Source organism: Patella vulgata, chromosome 7 (genome assembly GCF_932274485.2).
Source record: "Patella vulgata chromosome 7, xgPatVulg1.2, whole genome shotgun sequence".
Lineage (NCBI taxonomy): Eukaryota > Metazoa > Mollusca > Gastropoda > Patellidae > Patella > Patella vulgata.
The window spans coordinates 47,993,437-48,012,177 of record NC_065885.2 but is presented as its reverse complement, the minus strand read 5'-3'; the positions used below and the strand labels follow the sequence as shown (position 1 = coordinate 48,012,177).

The 18,741-nt window shown below is 35.5% G+C and overlaps 2 protein-coding genes across 2 annotated transcripts; one reads left to right on the top strand and one right to left on the bottom strand.

Moving 5' to 3' along the window:
- The first annotated feature begins 358 nt into the window (after positions 1 to 358).
- LOC126827746 (myogenesis-regulating glycosidase) lies at positions 359 to 2,809 on the top strand. The gene has a single exon (XM_050557256.2). The coding sequence runs from the start codon at positions 450 to 452 to the stop codon at positions 2,448 to 2,450; it is 2,001 nt and encodes a 666-aa protein (XP_050413213.1). The 5' UTR covers positions 359 to 449; the 3' UTR covers positions 2,451 to 2,809.
- Positions 2,810 to 9,067: 6,258 nt separating this feature from the next.
- Positions 9,068 to 16,467, bottom strand: LOC126827371 (glyoxylate reductase/hydroxypyruvate reductase). Its single transcript, XM_050556663.2, has 4 exons — positions 16,329 to 16,467; positions 12,620 to 12,830; positions 10,029 to 10,199; positions 9,068 to 9,918 (listed from the first exon to the last, which is right to left on the bottom strand). Exons 2-4 carry the CDS (start codon positions 12,813 to 12,815, stop codon positions 9,341 to 9,343), a joined length of 945 nt encoding a protein of 314 aa, XP_050412620.1. The 5' UTR covers positions 12,816 to 12,830; positions 16,329 to 16,467; the 3' UTR covers positions 9,068 to 9,340.
- Positions 16,468 to 18,741: the final 2,274 nt, after the last annotated feature.

Here is an 18,741-nt window from a genome sequence, read left to right as displayed (position 1 = left end):
CCTCTTCAGAACATGAAAGTCGAAAAGTCGAAAAGTAGAAGTTACGACAAAATGTGAGGCGACAAGACGGTATACAAGCCAGAATGCAAGTCGAAAAGTAGAAATTAAGAAAAAACGGGGGGCGCTATTATCGCGGTGTGTTATTTCTTAATTTCCTATTTTCGAGTTGATTTTGGCTTGTATACCGTCTTGTCGCCTCACATTTTGTCGTAACTTCTACTTTTCGACTTTTCGACTTTCGTGTTCTGAAGAGGCGAAAAGTAGAAATTATGAATGGTAGTTATAGGCTTCCATAATAAATAACCTTGGATATGCATGTTTTATACAATACCAATAACATCTAGTGTTGAGCATATTGATTCTTTTCATTACACACTAAAACGCAAAGGCGTCAACAGGGAAGGAAGGCATACGACAATTTGTTATACCAAGTGACAGTAAGATCTTTTATGATACATACAATGACTATTACAGAAACTTTAAAGACTTTAGTGATAAGTACAATATTAGTTTATTTAGTAATGAGGTATTCAATGGATTACAGTAAACAACAGAATACTGAATCAGTATTCAAGTTACATCATATGTTACTAAATAATAGCCAAGTGACAATTAATGAATATATAGATAGCCCTAAACTATATGGGTCTATTGGTTCCCAAACAGATAGTCCTCGTGATTGTAACTTAGGACTAACCACACACAATGAGGTGTGCTTGAGGTACCCACAAACCCAGCTCCGAGTACATCATTTTAATGACGGTAAAGCGTCGTGTTATGATATTGAATGGCAAGCTTTAAGTTTAGACGTAAAAGAGTTGAGGGATTGTTATAACCTAGGAACAAGTCATTGGTTTGGAGGATTTCAACATGTACGACAGCCATGGCCATTGGAAAAAATCGACATGGAGCAGACCCCTTATGCTTCAGCCGATTTGTTTTTTCACAAAGACAAAACTGTAGGTGGTGTTCAAGAAAGAATTTTCTTTAATTCGGATGGTTATGGTATCTTTATACCCGATGACGTGCCTTTGTACATGAGCATCAACGGATCTAACGACGGAAAGATATGTTTAGCTGCGAAACTCGATGAATATCCATACATAAATAACGTAGGTCCAACGAAACTTTCGTACACGATATGCCAGGCTTCAAATGCAAAGACCGTAAGACGCTTTATGTTGAAAAAATATCTGAAAACACCTATTACCATTCCAGACGAAACGTTATTTACAAAACCAATTTGGTGTACATGGGCACAGTATAATAAACAAGTAAATGAATCTGCTGTAATGGATTATGCCAACACCATATTAAAGCATGGCTTCTCTCATTCACAGATAGAGATCGACGATGATTGGACACCATTTTATGGAGATCTTGATTTTAACAAGAAATTTCCTGATCCCAAAAATATGATAAAAAAATTAAATGCTATGGGATTCAGGATTACCTTGTGGGTCCACCCTTTCATGGAATTAGGTTCTAGATCTTTCGAGGAAGCTGCCAATAAAGGTTATCTCATTAGGAGTAAGGGTGATAGTGTTCCGGCTTTAGTCAAATGGTGGGATGGAGATAGGGCAGGATGTTTAGATGTCACCAATCCCGAGGCAGTCGATTGGTTCATCAATAATCTGAAATATTTACAGACTGAATATGGGATAAGTTCTTTTAAGTTTGATGCTGGAGAATCGCATTATTTGCCGAGAAATTATGAAACTAAAGAACCATTAAAATCGCCTGAAGATTTTGCCAGATTATGGGCAACGGTAGCGTATAGATCAGACACAACCATCAGACACCAAGAAGTGAGGATAGCATGGAAAACACAAGATTTACCAATATTTGTACGTATGTTCGATAGAGCTTCGTCTTGGGATGACATGGCGGGTATTAAAACTCTTATACCCACCATGTTAACATTTGGTGTCATAGGGTACCCGTTTGTTTTAGCGGATATGGTTGGTGGAAACGCTTATGATGACTTAATTTCTTTCAATGGCGGAGCTTACCCAAATCGGGAACTGTTTATACGATGGATGGAGATTAACACATTCTTTCCAACCATACAATATTCAATAGCACCTTGGATTTATGATCAGGAAGTAGTAGATCTATGTAAGAAATATACACAGTTACATGAAGAATACGCACCATTAATGGTTAAATTAGCCAAACAATCTATTGGTTCGGGAGATCCTATAATTAGACCATTATGGTGGATATCGCCTAACGACCAAACAGCATTGACTATAGATTCTCAGTTCTTAGTAGGGGATGAGGTATTAGTTGCTCCAGTTATAGAACAGGGAAAGAGATCACGTGATATATATCTACCTAAAGGGAAATGGAAGGATGTTTTAAGAGGCGGTATTCAGGAAGGTCCTAAATGGTTGCTTAATTATAAAGTGGAATTATCGGAACTACCTCATTTCATTCAATTGTTATAAGCCAACCGAATGTATATTATAAATCATTAAATAAAAATAACAGTTATGGATATATTGTAGAAACTGTTTGAAGACTTTTAAAATGTTAGATTATAGGACAACAGTGTTTATGTGTCTTTCGTAGTTATTGAGACTTTGACATGTAACCGTCTGAGACAGATTAGTACAAATTAAGTCTGCATTCCAAGAGGCGATATACAAACCTTAAAAAAGAGGCATTCCAGATATAAGCTAGATTAATGACTTTACAATTTATAGTGATTTTTTTTTATTTATAGAAAAATAAACTTTTGAATTGATGACACATCTGATGTATAACAATGTATTTTCATTCTAATATAATCAAATTATAATTTACACTTTCAAGTCTTACTCTTTCTAGATCATCTGATATCATTTCTCATTTATACGGGAAGTTTACGTCAGATAGAGAATTAAGTGACTAGGATTTGAACCACCTTTTTACACACCCAAATTGAAACGTGATTATCATCAAAATTTATCATCAGACTGACATGAAATTCATTTCAAGTGTTTATGAGATACGGATTTCAGATATTCACTGTCGATTTACGGCCCTTGATCTTTTAGAAAAGTATTGTGGACACTCTGGGGCTAAGTTATTATCAAATGCACTATATATCTTCGAAAGATTAAATAGACAAAAATGTTAACATAAGCATATTATTTACCTCTCTCTGCTCTTGATCAGTTTTTAGTTTACAATGCTCCCATTACCCACAAAAGAATAAAAATGTGACAACATCTATATGGACTGTAGGTCGACTTGGCTGCTGTTGGCGCATAATTCATTGTGTGGCAAGCTAAGATTACTCCCGAATTTTAAAATTTTCGGTTAAAAATTTCGAAAACGTTTCTCGGGGTTTATTTTTCAAGTCATACATTGGCTTTTAAAGGTCGTAACTGCGATCTTCGTGGGGCAAATCATAGATTTTATGGGAGTAAAATTAAATCTGATTTTAAAATACGACCCCCCCCCCCCCCCTTCAGAACAGGTAAATGCTCTGATTCACTAACGTCAATGATCTTAGTCTATAATTAGAAAAAAATGCATATTTTGCTGGCACATGGTTGCTTATACTCTCACCATTCAAAGATCAGGGCTTGTAGCCAATGATATCGTTTGCCAGATGGCAGTAACCGGTTGTTATTTTTGTTTTTCATTCCATGAATGTTGCGTTCGTCAAACCCAGAAGTAGAGAAGTTTACTGATATTGTCTGATCAATCTCGCTCTACACCCTGTTTTATAACCCCATTATTTCTGCATGTCTTAGATAGCCTTGGCGTTAATTTCCATCCCAAATATGGAATAAACCTCTTTATTTCACAAGACTAGAGGAGGGAACATTACCTTATTTGGTCTACCAACCATAGGTCAATTAACAGATAGAACTTGATGGATATTTTGACAATGATTATGATTTTACCAAAATATCACTGTTTTTTATGTATAACTATACATTCTCGTTTCAAAGAACCAATATTGTCTTAAAGACCAAAGTGTTCCACTTTGGCATGACCATCAAGTCATGACCACGAGCGCTCGTAAAATTTCTTTCAATAAAATCTATTAAGCCCATGCTAAATATGCTTGTTAAAGTCTATTACGTTCATATACAGGAGATAATTAAATTCAGGGGCAAATCTTTCATCTTAAGCTGCTTCTGAATTAAAGAATAACCACAAATTACAAGTCATTGCCCATACTGTTGATCAGTTTGGAATCGGACTTGTAATTAGAAAGTAACTGATCATAGAGAACAGGTAAGCAAAATTTTGGTACTGATATTGGATACATTTAAAGAGAACCCGATATGTTTTTTCGCAGTTTGGTTTAAATCAAAATTTAACCAATAGTCTACCATATTCTTTGCCGAGGATGAAACTTTGTATACTTATTCCTTATATATATATATATATATATGGCGTCAATGGTCTAGACCAAGAAGTTTTAAAGCTTCTTGGTCCAGCCGGTAAAAAAATAAAAAACAACAGATGAGTGAAAATGCAAAGATGAAAAAGTTACAGTGAATTAGCAAAGGCGAAAAGAATAGAGTGGGAAAATCATAACTAGATTTTATACTGATAATTTTGTCGAGTTATTTCTGTTTTAATACGTATATTGTGATTTTCCTGGTGTAAAATATACATTATATGTCTATGTGATATTTACTAGTGAAAAATCTAAAAATCTCAATTTTTATACGCCCACATTGAAATGTGGTCGTATATTGTCCGTCCGTCGGTCCGGCGTCCATAATTGCTTGTGGACGCTCTAGAGGCTACAGTTAATATCCGATTGACTTTAAATTTATACACAGTGTTTAAGGCTATGAGACTTCCGATAATTACTGCCAGAGTTATGGCCCTTGAACACTTTGAAAATCCATGTGGACACTCTAGTGGCTTACTATAGTTAATATCCGATTGACTGTAAATTTATAAGCACTGTTTAAAGAAACCTATTGATTTTCAACTATTTTCGATAATTACTACCCGAGTCATGGCCCTTGTGGGCGCTCTAGAAGCTAAAGTTAATATAAATTGATTATGGTCATGAGACAAACAATGGAAACAAATTGTAATGTTTTCTGATAATTACTTCATGGGTAATTATCGGTACTCGTAATCAGATTTCCATGTGTTGTAAATGTTTTCATTACTGACAAAAGAAAAAATGTGTGACAACACTTCTTGACTGCCCGCTGTGGGCGTATGTTTCGTTGCCTGGCAACCTATCTTTACCATTTTGACTATGTAATTTTAACTTTGATATTACGATTACGATTCGGCGCCATACATAACTTCGCTCAGAATAAGATAATTTGAATGAAACTTTAAATGTGTCCATTTTCTTTTTATATCTATTTTTGAACTCTTATAGCAAGAACGGTCAGCTCTTTATCTAAATCTTACATAATGCATCTTTAAGTTATTTTCTATTTAGTGTAAATGGGTACATAGGCACCAATTCTGCCCGGATCAGTTAATGTTACTACGTCGGATGTAAACACCGCCATAATGATGTGACGTCGCACATTGACCTATACTGCGCGTGATCTTACAAGGTCAGTCTTCTTATACAGAGTTAAAAGAAGGCTTTCGCATTACCGCTATGAAACAGATTCCCAGCAATACTTGACCCTTCAAATCAGATGTTAAATCGGAGCGGTCCAGTGGTTGCAAAGCAGACATTTATATTTCAACAGCAAAACTGAAGATTACTATTATAGTTAGTCTGTGAACTCCTGTGGAAAAACACCGCGTGGTTAATTTATTCCATAATATTTGCAGTTATCATGCGTAATGTGCGGAAAGCACTTCTTGATTAATGTAACTGATACGTTTTGAAGTTGTGCGAAAGTTGTGTCGCTACATTCAGCCGGTTTTGTTTATTTCGACAACACTGTATAAAATTATCTTATTTTGAAGCCAATACAGACATTTTAATTAAAATACACAAAATGAGTTTGCAAGGTGAAACAAAGGGATTCCAATCGTATAAAAACAAACCCATCTGACATAATTTAACATTTTTAGCGACATTCTTGTGGCTACTCGAATCTATAGATGTACTGGGCCCCTTAAGGACACCAGACATGGAGAAGAGTAGACTGGCAAAGTGTGCTCTTCAGTGATGAGAGTCGCTTTCATCTTTATCACGCTGATGGCCGTCAACATGTGTGGAGACGTCTTGGGGAACGTCTTGCAGACTGCTGCGTCTTCGAAACGAATCGATGGGGTGGGGGAAGTGTAATGGTGTGGGGAGGCTTCACATTTCATCACCGGACCGCCCTACACATTTGCAGGGGTCGCGTTAATGCTGTAGCCTACCGTGATGATGGCCCGTGGAGGACACACGCGCAACTGACATCTGTGTCGTACTTTTGGTTTTGACCCCTCTGACTTTGTACCTTTGATTACAGATTAAACATCCATAAGTGTACAAATGTTTTGTTATTGATGTGTTCCCATTTGAATATTGTTCACATTAAGAAGCAAACTAAATAAGATATGTTTACAGGATCATTTTGTTATACGAAAAACTAAATGATGCGTTTTCAATGGCGCTCAGTATATTTAGTTCTAGAAGTTAAACAGCTATGTTAACCATGTACTTTTTAAAAAAATGAAATGGAAGGCACCATGACCTCATGATAGCGTGTATGCGTAGATACGCTGAATATATATTAATAGATAATTTCACAATATAAACAAGCGGTTGGCATACACGATACTACATTTTCGATAGATTGAAGGAGAACATGGACAATCAATAGGGTTGACCCTCTCAATATCCCAATGCTTCATATTGAATTAGAAAAAAAAGGTCTTAAGGACTGTCTAGACGAAGGTATTCCAGTTTTTACCAATATTATTAATTCTTGTATATCATCCTCTACTATTCCCAACGTTTTCAAACAAGCTTATGTTACCCCTTTAATTAAAAAGTCTACACTGGATCCTAATGTTTTTAAAAATTACAGACCTGTCTCTAACGTAAGTTTTATTTCTAAAATATTGGAGAAATGTATTGCTTCTCAGATAAAGGCCCATCGAGATGATAACTGTTTGTATGAACCATTTCAAAGTGCTTATAAACAATTTCACAGTACCGAAACAGCTTTAACCCGGGTTTCAAATGATATTTTAATGGAAATTGATAATAGAAAATGTACATTTTTAATTTTATGAATTTATCTGCTGCTTTCGACACGGTGGACCCTTCCATTCTTCTACGTAGACTTCAATTTAAATTCGGTATTTGTGGCTCTGCATTAAATCTTTTAGAAAGCTATCTTGTGGGTAGAAAACAGTGTATTTTAGTTAATTGTAAATCGTCGCCTGAATCTGTTTTGTCATCTGGGGTTCCCCAAGGTTCTGTTCTTTGTCACCATTAGGTGATATTGTCAGAAAATATGGTCTCAGCTTTCATTTGTATGCCGATGATACTCAATTATATATTTCATTTACACCTAATTGTCCAACTTCTTTCAATTTATAAAAAATTGCAACTTGAGAACTGTATTAGTGAAATTAGAAAATGGATGTCAAAGAACTTTATAAAATTGAATGATGATAAAACCGAATATTTGTTATTAGGCTCAAGGCATCAATTAAGTAAATTTGACATAACCCCCCTCTTGTAATTGTGATATATTTTCATCTTATTCTGCTCGTAATGTTTGATAGTTTCATGCTTATGGGTGCTCAAGTAAATAATATTTGTAAAATGTGCTATTTTAATATCAGGAATATAGGTAAAATACGTAAATGTGTAACTGTAGAGGCCACTAAGTCACTTGTTAATTCTCTGGTCACTTCTCGATTAGATAACTTTAATTCACTTTTAGTTGGTTTACCTTTAAAGCTTATAGATAAATTACAAAAAGTACAGAATACTGCGGCTAGACTTGTTAGTTAACTAAGAAATGTGACCACATAACTCCTGTTTTATATAATTTACACTGGTTACCTGTTAAATATCGAATTGATTTTAAGATTTTATTACTTACTTTTAAATGTTTAAATAATTTAGCTCCTGTTTACCTCTCAGGTCTTTTAGAACTTTACACACCTGGCCGAACATTACGTACATCAGATAAACTACTTTTAAAGCCCAAAACTGTTCAACTAGTCTCTTATGGTCAGCGCTCTTTTATTTATCAAGCACCTGTTTTATCGAATAATCTACCATTTAGTTTAAGATGTTGTACATCTGTCTATATTGTACATCTATCGCTATGCCCTTGAACATGTTATATGAAAGGGCGCACTATAAATATACTGTAATAATAATAATCATAATAACATTAAAGTGTCTGGCGACGGCTACCTTTAAACCCTCCTGATCCAGCATGTCAATAGCTCTGTTCCTGTTTTCTTGTGTAAGGCGTGGCATTTTTCCGAAGTGATGAATGTTGAAATTTTGATCTGTTTTTAAAGGGCAACAGTGCAGGGAATGCACGTGCAAACCTTTTGACATGGGACTGCTTAAAATCGTGAAAAAAAAACAAGTGTTGCGTTTGCACGAACAAACCGAGAACTGATATTGGGTTCAAACCCAGAACTCCACAAAATGAGACCCATCACAAGAAAAGGTTTACCGGAATTATTTCATGAATTAGGCATTTCGTTTTTAATGGCTTTAGAGTATATTTGCCGTACATATCACTGTAACCCACCAGATATATTTACCAAAACCTGGCAGAAAATGTTAATTCAAACCCTCTTCGTCCATTCTTGACCAAAAAATCAACAAAAATGGACATGCAAAAGGGGAGAAAAGAGACAGAGAGAATTGCAATAAAAAGACAAATTACAAATTGTGGTGAAATTTAATGTTGGTCTGCATCCATTTTACTGACATATTGAGAAGGAGTTATTTGCCCATTATTCGATTATTTCGCCATGGATTGAACATTTGAGAGATTTTCAATTTTACAAGAGCCTGTGGTCAGGAAGGTGGGTTTTTTGTCACTTAAATGATTTATTCAAATTCAGCCATTTTATAATTATTCATTCTTTCATTAATAATGCATATTAACTTGATATTATAAGGATAAAAATAAAATCCATGTTCAGAAATTAACAATTAATGTATTCTAAGTTTTATTAACATAAGTATAATAACAATATTCACTGATTATATAATAACATACAAAAAACATTACTCTATTCATATAATACATGTAATAATAACTCTATTTAAAAAGAGCACAAAATTGGGCCAAAGGCCATTCTTAATTACATTTTGCCCTTTGTAATAAATTGAAATTAAAATAACATAAAAACATATCTAGAAGTGTTTTCAATGTTGCATATCCAAATGCCAATATTTGTTTTGCTTCTCAGCCTTGAAGTCGCTTTATTCCAATGGTTCTAACACAGCTCGTATATTCATGGCTGTGTTAATGGACATATTTGATCGAGCATCGGTGGTATTTGTACCAAGATGTGGTAATATAACACAATTAGGTAATGATAAGAGTGGGTGATTAATGGGTAACGGTTCTGGGTCAGTTACATCAAGTCCTGCTGCAGATATTTGACCTTCTTTCAAAGCGTCATATAAATCAGATTGCTGTAACAAGGCCGCACGAGATGTGTTGATCAATACAGCACTGGATTTCATTTTACTGAAAGCCGATTTATCAAAAATATGTCTTGTTTGTGGAGTGAGTGCACAACATACACATAGAAGATCAGATTCCTTCAACAATTCTTCAAATGACACTAATTCTGCACCTACATCATCAGCAAAGGCAGCCTGTGTGACGTCATAATAGATTATTCTCGAGACACCAAATGGTTTGAGACGACGCGCAACACCAAAACCAACTCTACCCATTCCCATTATACCAAGTGTACGATTCAATGATTCAGTTCCCAGTATCCACATTGGCTTCCACTTTCCCCACTCTCCGTTCTTTACAGCTTCAAACCCTTAAAAATATCAGAAAATAGACTTACAGAATGTAAAAGAATAAAACCAAGATAATCCAATTTTAAATATCTGTTGGAGCAAGATTTAAAAAAGAAGCAGATAAACTTACCTTCCAAAAGTCGTCTTGTTGTCAACAGTAACAAAGCAACAGTCAGTTCAGCTGCACTATCAGAAGCAACATCTGGTGTATTAGTAACTTGGATACCACGACGTTTACACTCTTCAAGGTCAATATGATGTTGACCAACTGACATAGTAGCTACTACCTTGAGTGATGGACCTATAAAACAAAATTCAATAGAAACTGTTATTTATTTTAAAATAATGTCTGACACCTGTAATAGTACTACTGCTATAAATAAAGGGAATAAAAATCAGATTTAAAATATGTCACTAGTTTACTAAAAGCCCACTTTTATTTTGTTTAGGTCTGAAATTATTCATGTCCAATCATGATTTCAAGTGTTAGCTTAATATCTAATCTGCCGGAAAGAGTTTTACCAAAGATCTGAATAAAGCCGTGAAAAACAAAATAATTGAGTCATCAGGCATTATAAAGTGATATACAAGAAAAACTATTATACTATTGTATAAAACTATCTATACTCTCAGAATTGTATGCCTTCATTAACGTGGGTATAATATGAATCTACATTCATAAAACCTTTCTTGTGGGTTCGATATTTGGCAGACATATTTAGTTGTTGAAATTATAGGGGATTAGGTGGTTTTCTTAACCCAAACGAAACAGCATATCCCAAAGCAGGCTATACCATTCAATTTGTGATCAGCATACCCCAAAGCAGGTTACACCAAGATCTCAAGATCTTAAACTCTGTGTATCAATCTGAAGTCAATCGGATGATAACTTTAGTCTCTAGAGCGTCACTAGATTTTTCATAACTTTAGCAGTAATTATCGGAAATCGTTGAAAATCAATAGGATTCTTCATCTCATGACCTCAAACACCGTGTATAAATTTAAAGTCAATCGGATATTAACTTTAGCCTCTAGAGCATCCGCAAGATTTTTTGAAGTGATCAAGGGCCATAACTCTGGCAGTAATTATCAGATATCAATAGGCTTCTTCGTCTTATGACCTTAAACACTGTATATAAACTTAAAGTCAATTGGATATTAACTTTAGCCTCTAGAGTGTCCACAAGTGTGGATGCTGGACCGACAGACAGACGGACGGGGGACGACAATATATATGACCACATTTCAATGTGGGCGTATAAAAACGATCAGGGTCACATCGAACCATGGCTCTTCTGAAATGGCCTCCCGGACAAGTACGTCCATCGTACCCTTTACTTGACCTTAACTTGGCTGGTAAAAAAAATGATTCGTATTAAACATCATTTTGAAGTTGTAATTAAACCCACTAGTTGTTCTGTTCGCGTCAAGCATTCTCGTCCAAAAGTCTGTTTTGCCTTTTATATGAAAAGACAAAAATGTCACTTAGATGTTCTTCCTCTGAACTCTTCGAATGTATTTAAAACAAAAAATCACTTGACAAAAGAGGTATCGCAGATTGCGTGTAATTATTGGGTCTTGTGTGTTAATTATGCAGACTGTGGTAAAAACTTGTGCAAGTTTTGAGCTAAATTTAACCATTTTCACTGCATCTGTCTAGCATACAATAACTCAAATGGCATGGTACCTTTTACGTTAATAGAATTCAAAGCGTTGATTGGCTGAGGCATGATCGCGATCTACAAAATACCATTGGTGGATTTCAAAATGGAGTTGTACTTGTGATTAATAGGCCTATAGTTAATAACTGAGAGTGCAATCGTATGGATACATTGCCCTGTGAATTTCAAAACGAAGCTGGGATTTTCGGAAATTAATTGTATCACCGAGACGCAAAATTCTGAACAGTTTTTGCACAACAGAAATAATATTCGAAGATAAATAAAAAGACATGGTACTATCTGCCGATAATTAAACTGATGTGGGTATGGTTTGTTGTTGATAATAATTTTGGGTATTGTATAAAAAAAAATAATGTTATATACTTATTCAATGATTCAATGGCCTAGGCTATTAATTTTGATGAGGCAAATGTAAAATACATCGTCATTTACGGATTTACATCGGCTACAGCAGATTGTTGAGGTTAATTGACAGGACTGCTTAAGTTCATCAGGAAATATTAAAGGAATGTCGTTCTTTTTGTTCAGCACCTGTGTTCAAAAGAAATAATCCCACCCAACTTTCTAACCAAATTATTAATACAAGACAGAAACAAAATAACGGACTACGGGTGTACTTATGTTTGTAAACGCCCAAGCAATAGCTTATTCATACACAAAATCTGAATTGTCGTGAAAGAGCCAAACACCATTTCGATAGACAATCCTTGCCGAGACCCCCTTATACGAAATGATCTGTCCCGATAAGTGATATAATTAGCTGCCATTTTTGTAATTTTCGATGTCCAAGTGTTTGAGGAGTTCAATTTTACAAAAGAGAACTTTTTTATTCGCTGGGATATTTAGTTATACAATGGATTTTATTTAACCGAAGGTAATTTCAAACACACAGGTAAGTTTATAATAACCAAAGTCAAGTAGTTTGTTCATAATCGAAGAAATCTGTTTAAAATTTACGATGGTTCAGGCAGTAATTGAATTATTTTTATCAAATACATAATTTTGTAGACACTTCATTGAAAGTTGTAGATAGGCCTACCTGCTGCATCTAGTATACCAGCATCTATATTGTCACTTATAGTACAGAACAAGGCTGTTATACCAACAACCTTTTCTCGTAATGCTTCATATGGTATTACATCTTCACTATCCCACACATCTACATCATATTTATCTTTTATGATATCTATACCCTCTTGTGGTACTATTCTCGTAACATATATTTTTAACTTCATTTTTTACCACGTTACCTGAAAATATGCACAGAAATGACAATTGCAGTCATCGTTTTGTTGAAAGTAACCCAAATAAAAACAGCTACAGTATTACTATATTATATGGTAACAATAACAATCATCGCTGTGTTTAAAGTACCAGTATCTTAATCCTGATCACTAGATTCTAGATAGATTTACATTTACAGACTAAATTTTTGTTATATAAGAAAACAGAAACCGTACAATATTTTTTATATCATAGCACCATTGCCTTTATTTGTACAACTGTAGTATATGTATATTTACATTCTGTTTAACTTAAAGTTACAGGAGCTAAATCTCTAATATTTGGGACCTACAAATTGATACAAATGGGTCGCAACATATATAAAAATGTAATATGAATGTAAATAAACTGATTTACATTCAATCGTTTCCGTTTTTACTGTAATTTCAAAGCAGTTATGTTCGGCGAAATACGCCAGAAGTCTCAATCGGATGGCAATCTCTAGCGACTGGTTATTCCAGTCTATACCGATATTATTTATTGTGCATACTCTCCAGATAAGAATATGGGATCACCGTTTGACATGACTTGTGGAATATGTCTAACTGACTCTAACCTCGTTCTTCGGGTCGCTTGTTACAATTGCGCTGAAAGGCATTATGGTACACGATTCGTGTACCAATCATAAAATGTTTATTTTGTCATAAATATTGGATATCAGAAGCCCATCTTTTTCGGGTAAGATCACAACACCAATGTTGATTAAAATTGACAAATAATTTGTGTTTTCAATGTCGAAGGTTTTGGATGATACTGAGTTAGAGACTTAGCTATACTTTAAGTGAAAGTCCCAGTGATGTTAGACATGGCACCCTCAGCAATAAAAGTCTAGCCTCTTACTAGCGATGCTAAACGCCGCTAGGAGCGCTGGCTGTACTATTTACAGACATCACAAAAAGTTGACCGAGAAAAGTATACGTCGTGTTACGCCTTGTCATGAATATTCAAAGTGTCAAACATTGACCACGTGATGTTTACCATCGAGAAAAATAGATGAACTTGCTGTCGAGTAGGATTTTGAGAAGCTGAGGTAAGATTTTCTGATATTTTTCATGAATTGAAAATTTGAAGTTGAGAGAAATTTTCGAAAAAGGCCCTCGACGCTCAAGATTTTGGTATATTTGGAAAGCCCAATTCATTAACTACTTAGTTTGACCATTTGTTAAGTCCGTATCCCCCGTAGGAATTCGTAAAATGGCTGAAATTGAACCGCGTGGAATTAAAGGGAGGTAACTCGTGGTTGATCAGGGTTCAGACCATAATTAACCCCCCCCCCCACACACACACAGACTTCAGTGTAAAAAAAATGATGTTAGATTTGGACACGGTTTTTTAATATATTGAATGTTACTAAAGCTACCAACCAAACTTTAGCCAGACATTTCACTAACAAAGGATAAAAATTGTGAATGTTGTTGACCACCTTGGATTTTTTTTTCAGGAACTGTAGCTGAAGAAGTAAGCTACATAATATATACTCATCCAAATCCAAACATAGCCAAAGGCGATCCCTGATATTACTTGGTACAACATAAAATAGACAAATGATGATGATATATAGGCCTACTCATACAATTTGCATGAGGACTATAAAAAGGGGGGCTTGAAACTGACTGTTTCTCAGCATTCTCAAGAAAGTCCATAATTATTATAAGTTTGGTATGAATCATAGAAGTTAGTTTAATTTATTGTTTGAAATCAGTGTTAGTAATCTTATTTTTGTTATTTCAATATTTGTGATAATATTTATTTTATTTTTAACATTTTCTACCTGAAAGAAGTGGCCTGATGCGTCAAATGTTTTTGTTTATTTTGAAAAATATCGCATATGAATAATGTGATTATTTTATATTGTTATTATTGTTTGTTTTTGTAAGATACATGTATTAGAAATCTTATATTTGTTGATAAATGTGATAATGGTTTCTTTTTTTTTTATCATTTATTTTAAACCGGTGGGTGAACATTTTTAATTTCATATTAAAAAGTAACAGATATGAATTTTGATCTTATTGTGATTTTGTTTTTAATATTTTTATATTTTTATGACATAGATAATGTCTCGGCAAGATGTATCACCATCTGAATGTTTATATTGTTTTTATTTTCATGGGATAATGTCTCAACAAGAAAGCTAGACTTCTACCACTGATATTATAATATAGTATATCGTAATGCACATGTATCACAAATTAATTTTTTTAATACTCTTTCATGTAGATCATATCTTACTTTTTATAAGCTTACCTTTTAATTTGGACTCTTTTAAGATATTCAAATGTTTTAATTATGTCTATTAATTATGTCTGTTTTTATTTGAAATTGTAGTGATGTTGATCACAAAAATATAGCTGTTATATAAATCATAGTTTAATTGTTAATTTTCATTCCTGAAACAAACAATTTCAAATTGATGTACATGGCAGCTTCTAAACAACTAAAGCAGTTGGCGTGGCAAAGGCGGCAAATCTGCCAAAAGCTTACAGGTTTATTTCTCATTTTGCCACACACTTTCATGATTTTTAAAAATATCCACAGTATACGTTAGTATAACCGGTTTATAATTGTTGTATGACTGTGAATGGCCAGTGGTCAATGGCCTCGGAACCAGTAGGTGCCCAATTACATACATAAACTTGTTTCTCTTCGACATTGACATCATACAGTCAAAAATTGTGATTTAAGGTGTTGTCATGCAAAAAATAAATAACAGAACAGACTGAAAACACTTTTATGTGTGCTTAATCATTAAAAAATAAGCCTCTGTATTAATGTCAAAGCGCTACAATTTAAGTACACACAAATTTGAAAAAGTTTTTGCTGTGATTTGTGCGAAATCGGCACGGATCCCAACTTTGAACCTCTGTAACATAAAAAGTATATACTAGAATATTATAGCGACAATTTGGCTTTATCAAGTACATCTAGATCTTTAATTAGTGCAATTTTCATAGACCTATCTTGTATAGTTACTGAGATATTGGCTTCGGTCACTTTATTGCGGTTTTTAAAAAAAGCCGTTTTTTAGCGCCTCTGGTTTGATTTCTTTAAAACGCTATAACTTTTTTAATTTTCAATATTTTTTCGAAATTTTTTCAGATTATTCATTCTAGATAGTTCACAATTGCAGTATCGTTGTCATTTTTGAGTCAATGGTTGTATCTGAAAACCCGTTGGCAATGCTACTCTTACTTCATTTATTAGTATAATTTCCGCATACAGTATAACATGTATGCGGAAAAAATATTACCTGTTCTATAGCAAATTAATAATAAACATATTTTTCGATTCAAATTCTGTGAAATTTGCTTTCTTGCAGTTCTGATTCTGAGTGTGATTCATGCTGCTTTGTAATTTTCGTTGCAATTTGCAGTACCGTATATATAATGACAACACTATTAGCCGACTAACATTGATCAGTCTCGATCATCCAACGATTCGTTAACATGAAAACATAATATTACCAAATGTACTAGCTATATATTCAACCGCAACGATGCTTGAGAGAAATCTTCAAAGTCGTTGTTCACGATGACAGGAGACAGCAGAAACTTTAATAACTGACGTCCTTCACCTTTTATCAAGGCTGTTATTGTTATGACCTTTTGAGGACGATCCAATATTTAATATCCATGTTACCCGTCCAAACAAGGGAATTAATTCCTACCAGTTGGAATGAAACCACTAGCCTATTCATTATCTATCTTCTATATATATACTATTCAAAAAATGTAGGGGATATTTGATTTTTAAGTGTTATTAAAGTCACCTAATGAAACTGACGAAGAAACAAATGACAAAATGAAATGAAGTTCACATTCATCGATTTATTCCAAATGATCGTTAGACTAAGTGAGGCACAGACTGACCATTATAAGGGTAAAATGATACGCGGGGTCAAACAGCAAAGTTACCACAGCATCACAACCAAGTCAGTAACGGGTAAATCCTCCTCTGTTTGCCAAACAAGCATTGATCCGACGTGGCATACTCCTAATGAGACGTCTAAGGTCATTTTGGTCCAGATTGTCCCATTCCTGTTGCAACGCAGCAGCAAGTTCTTGGACATGCTCGATGGGGGAGTGGTCGGGACTCAGTGCTGGCCAAGGTAATGAGGTGATGTTCTGTTGTTGGAGGTAACCTGTAACGATCCTGGCCCTGTGACATCTTGCGTTGTCATCCTGGAAGATGAAACGGCGGCCATGACGTCGTGCGAACGGCACAACATGGACTGCCAAGATGTTGTCCCGGTAGTACTGGCCTGTAACACGCCCTGCAACAACATGTAAAGCCGTTCTTCCAGCAACAGTGATGCCTCCCCACACCATAACAGAACCACCCCCAAATCGATCATGTCTGATGACGTTAACGTCTTGGAAGCGCTCGTTTCGACGACGCCACACCCTCCTACGTCTGTCCAAAAAATCAACAGTGAACCTTGACTCATCTGAAAACATCACATTGCTCCAGCGTCGATTATCCCAGTGTTGACGATCCCTACACCAACGACGTCTTGCCTGAATGTGATGATCTCTCAAACAAGGGATCACGCGAGGACGTCGGGCGCGAAGGTGACCCCTATGCAGTCGATTCCGAATCGTCTGGCCACTCACTCTCACACCAGTGTCTGTTTGAAGACGAGCGCTGATCTGATTTGCTGTGATGACACGATTTCTCAAGGCCAAGGTACGGATAAATCGATCCTGGGCTTGAGTTGTCGCCCTTGGTCGACCTGAGCGTGGTCTGTCCTGTACAGATTGTGTATCACGGTATCTGGACCATAGCCTGCTTATGACAGACTGAGAAACATTCATCGTCCGCGCCACAACCGCCTGTGTTGTGCCGATCTGTAGCATGCCAAGGGCACGTAACCTTTCATTTTGGGTAAGCCGACGCATATCAAAATTTGTTTTCTGGTCACTAAAACAATTAAACTGATGTTTCCACCCTGGAATTCAATGCCACAATGACTGTAACATTCAAAGTCAGAGTCGTGCAAATCTTGGGTTGGACCCCCATGATGATCCCAAGCATCACCTGCATTCCATGCGGTAGCTATTGGTGCGTTTGGGCGTCACATGTAACTGGAAATGTTTCTTCTGTTAGGTTCTATAGTGACTTTTTTCGTAGTCATTTGCATATTTTAGTATTATGCCCCCAAAATCAAATATCCCCTACTTTTTTTGAATAGTATATTACATACTAATATTTGTGACTGTCGTTTGTCTGTCTGTCTGTCTATCTGTTTGGGGTTGGCGGCTACCCCGAGTCTGAAATTTGGGGTATAGGGGTAGCTCGGACCGGGGAGTAACATAGGCCAGGTGGCGTTAGTCTACCACTTCCGGTTTCGGAGTTATAATATTATATGACCCCCGAGCGAAGCCGGGTATCCTGCCCCGAGTCTGAAATTTGGGGTATAGGGGTAGCTCGGACCGGGGAGTAACATATGCCAGGTGGCGTTAGTCTACCACTTCCGGTTTCGGAGTTATGACCCCCGAGCGAAGCCGGGTATCCTGCTGGTAATTTAATTATAAATACATAACATTTATTGAAATTAAAGAAGTAAATGAACATAAACATCTTGGTCTTTTCTTTCAGTCTAACGGCAAATGGGATTCGCATGTAAATGGGATTTTTATGGGGTCGGTACAAATTAAAGAAGTAAATGAACATAAACATCTTGGTCTTCTCTTTCAGTCTAACGGCAAATGGGATTCGCATGTAAATTCAATCAGTCAAAAAGGGTATAAACTCGTTAAGTACTTTCGTTCATTGAAATACCGATTAAACAGAAAATCACTAAAAACTATCTATACCTCTTTCATACTGCCACATTTTGACTATGGGGATATTATATGGGACGGTTGCACAGATCAC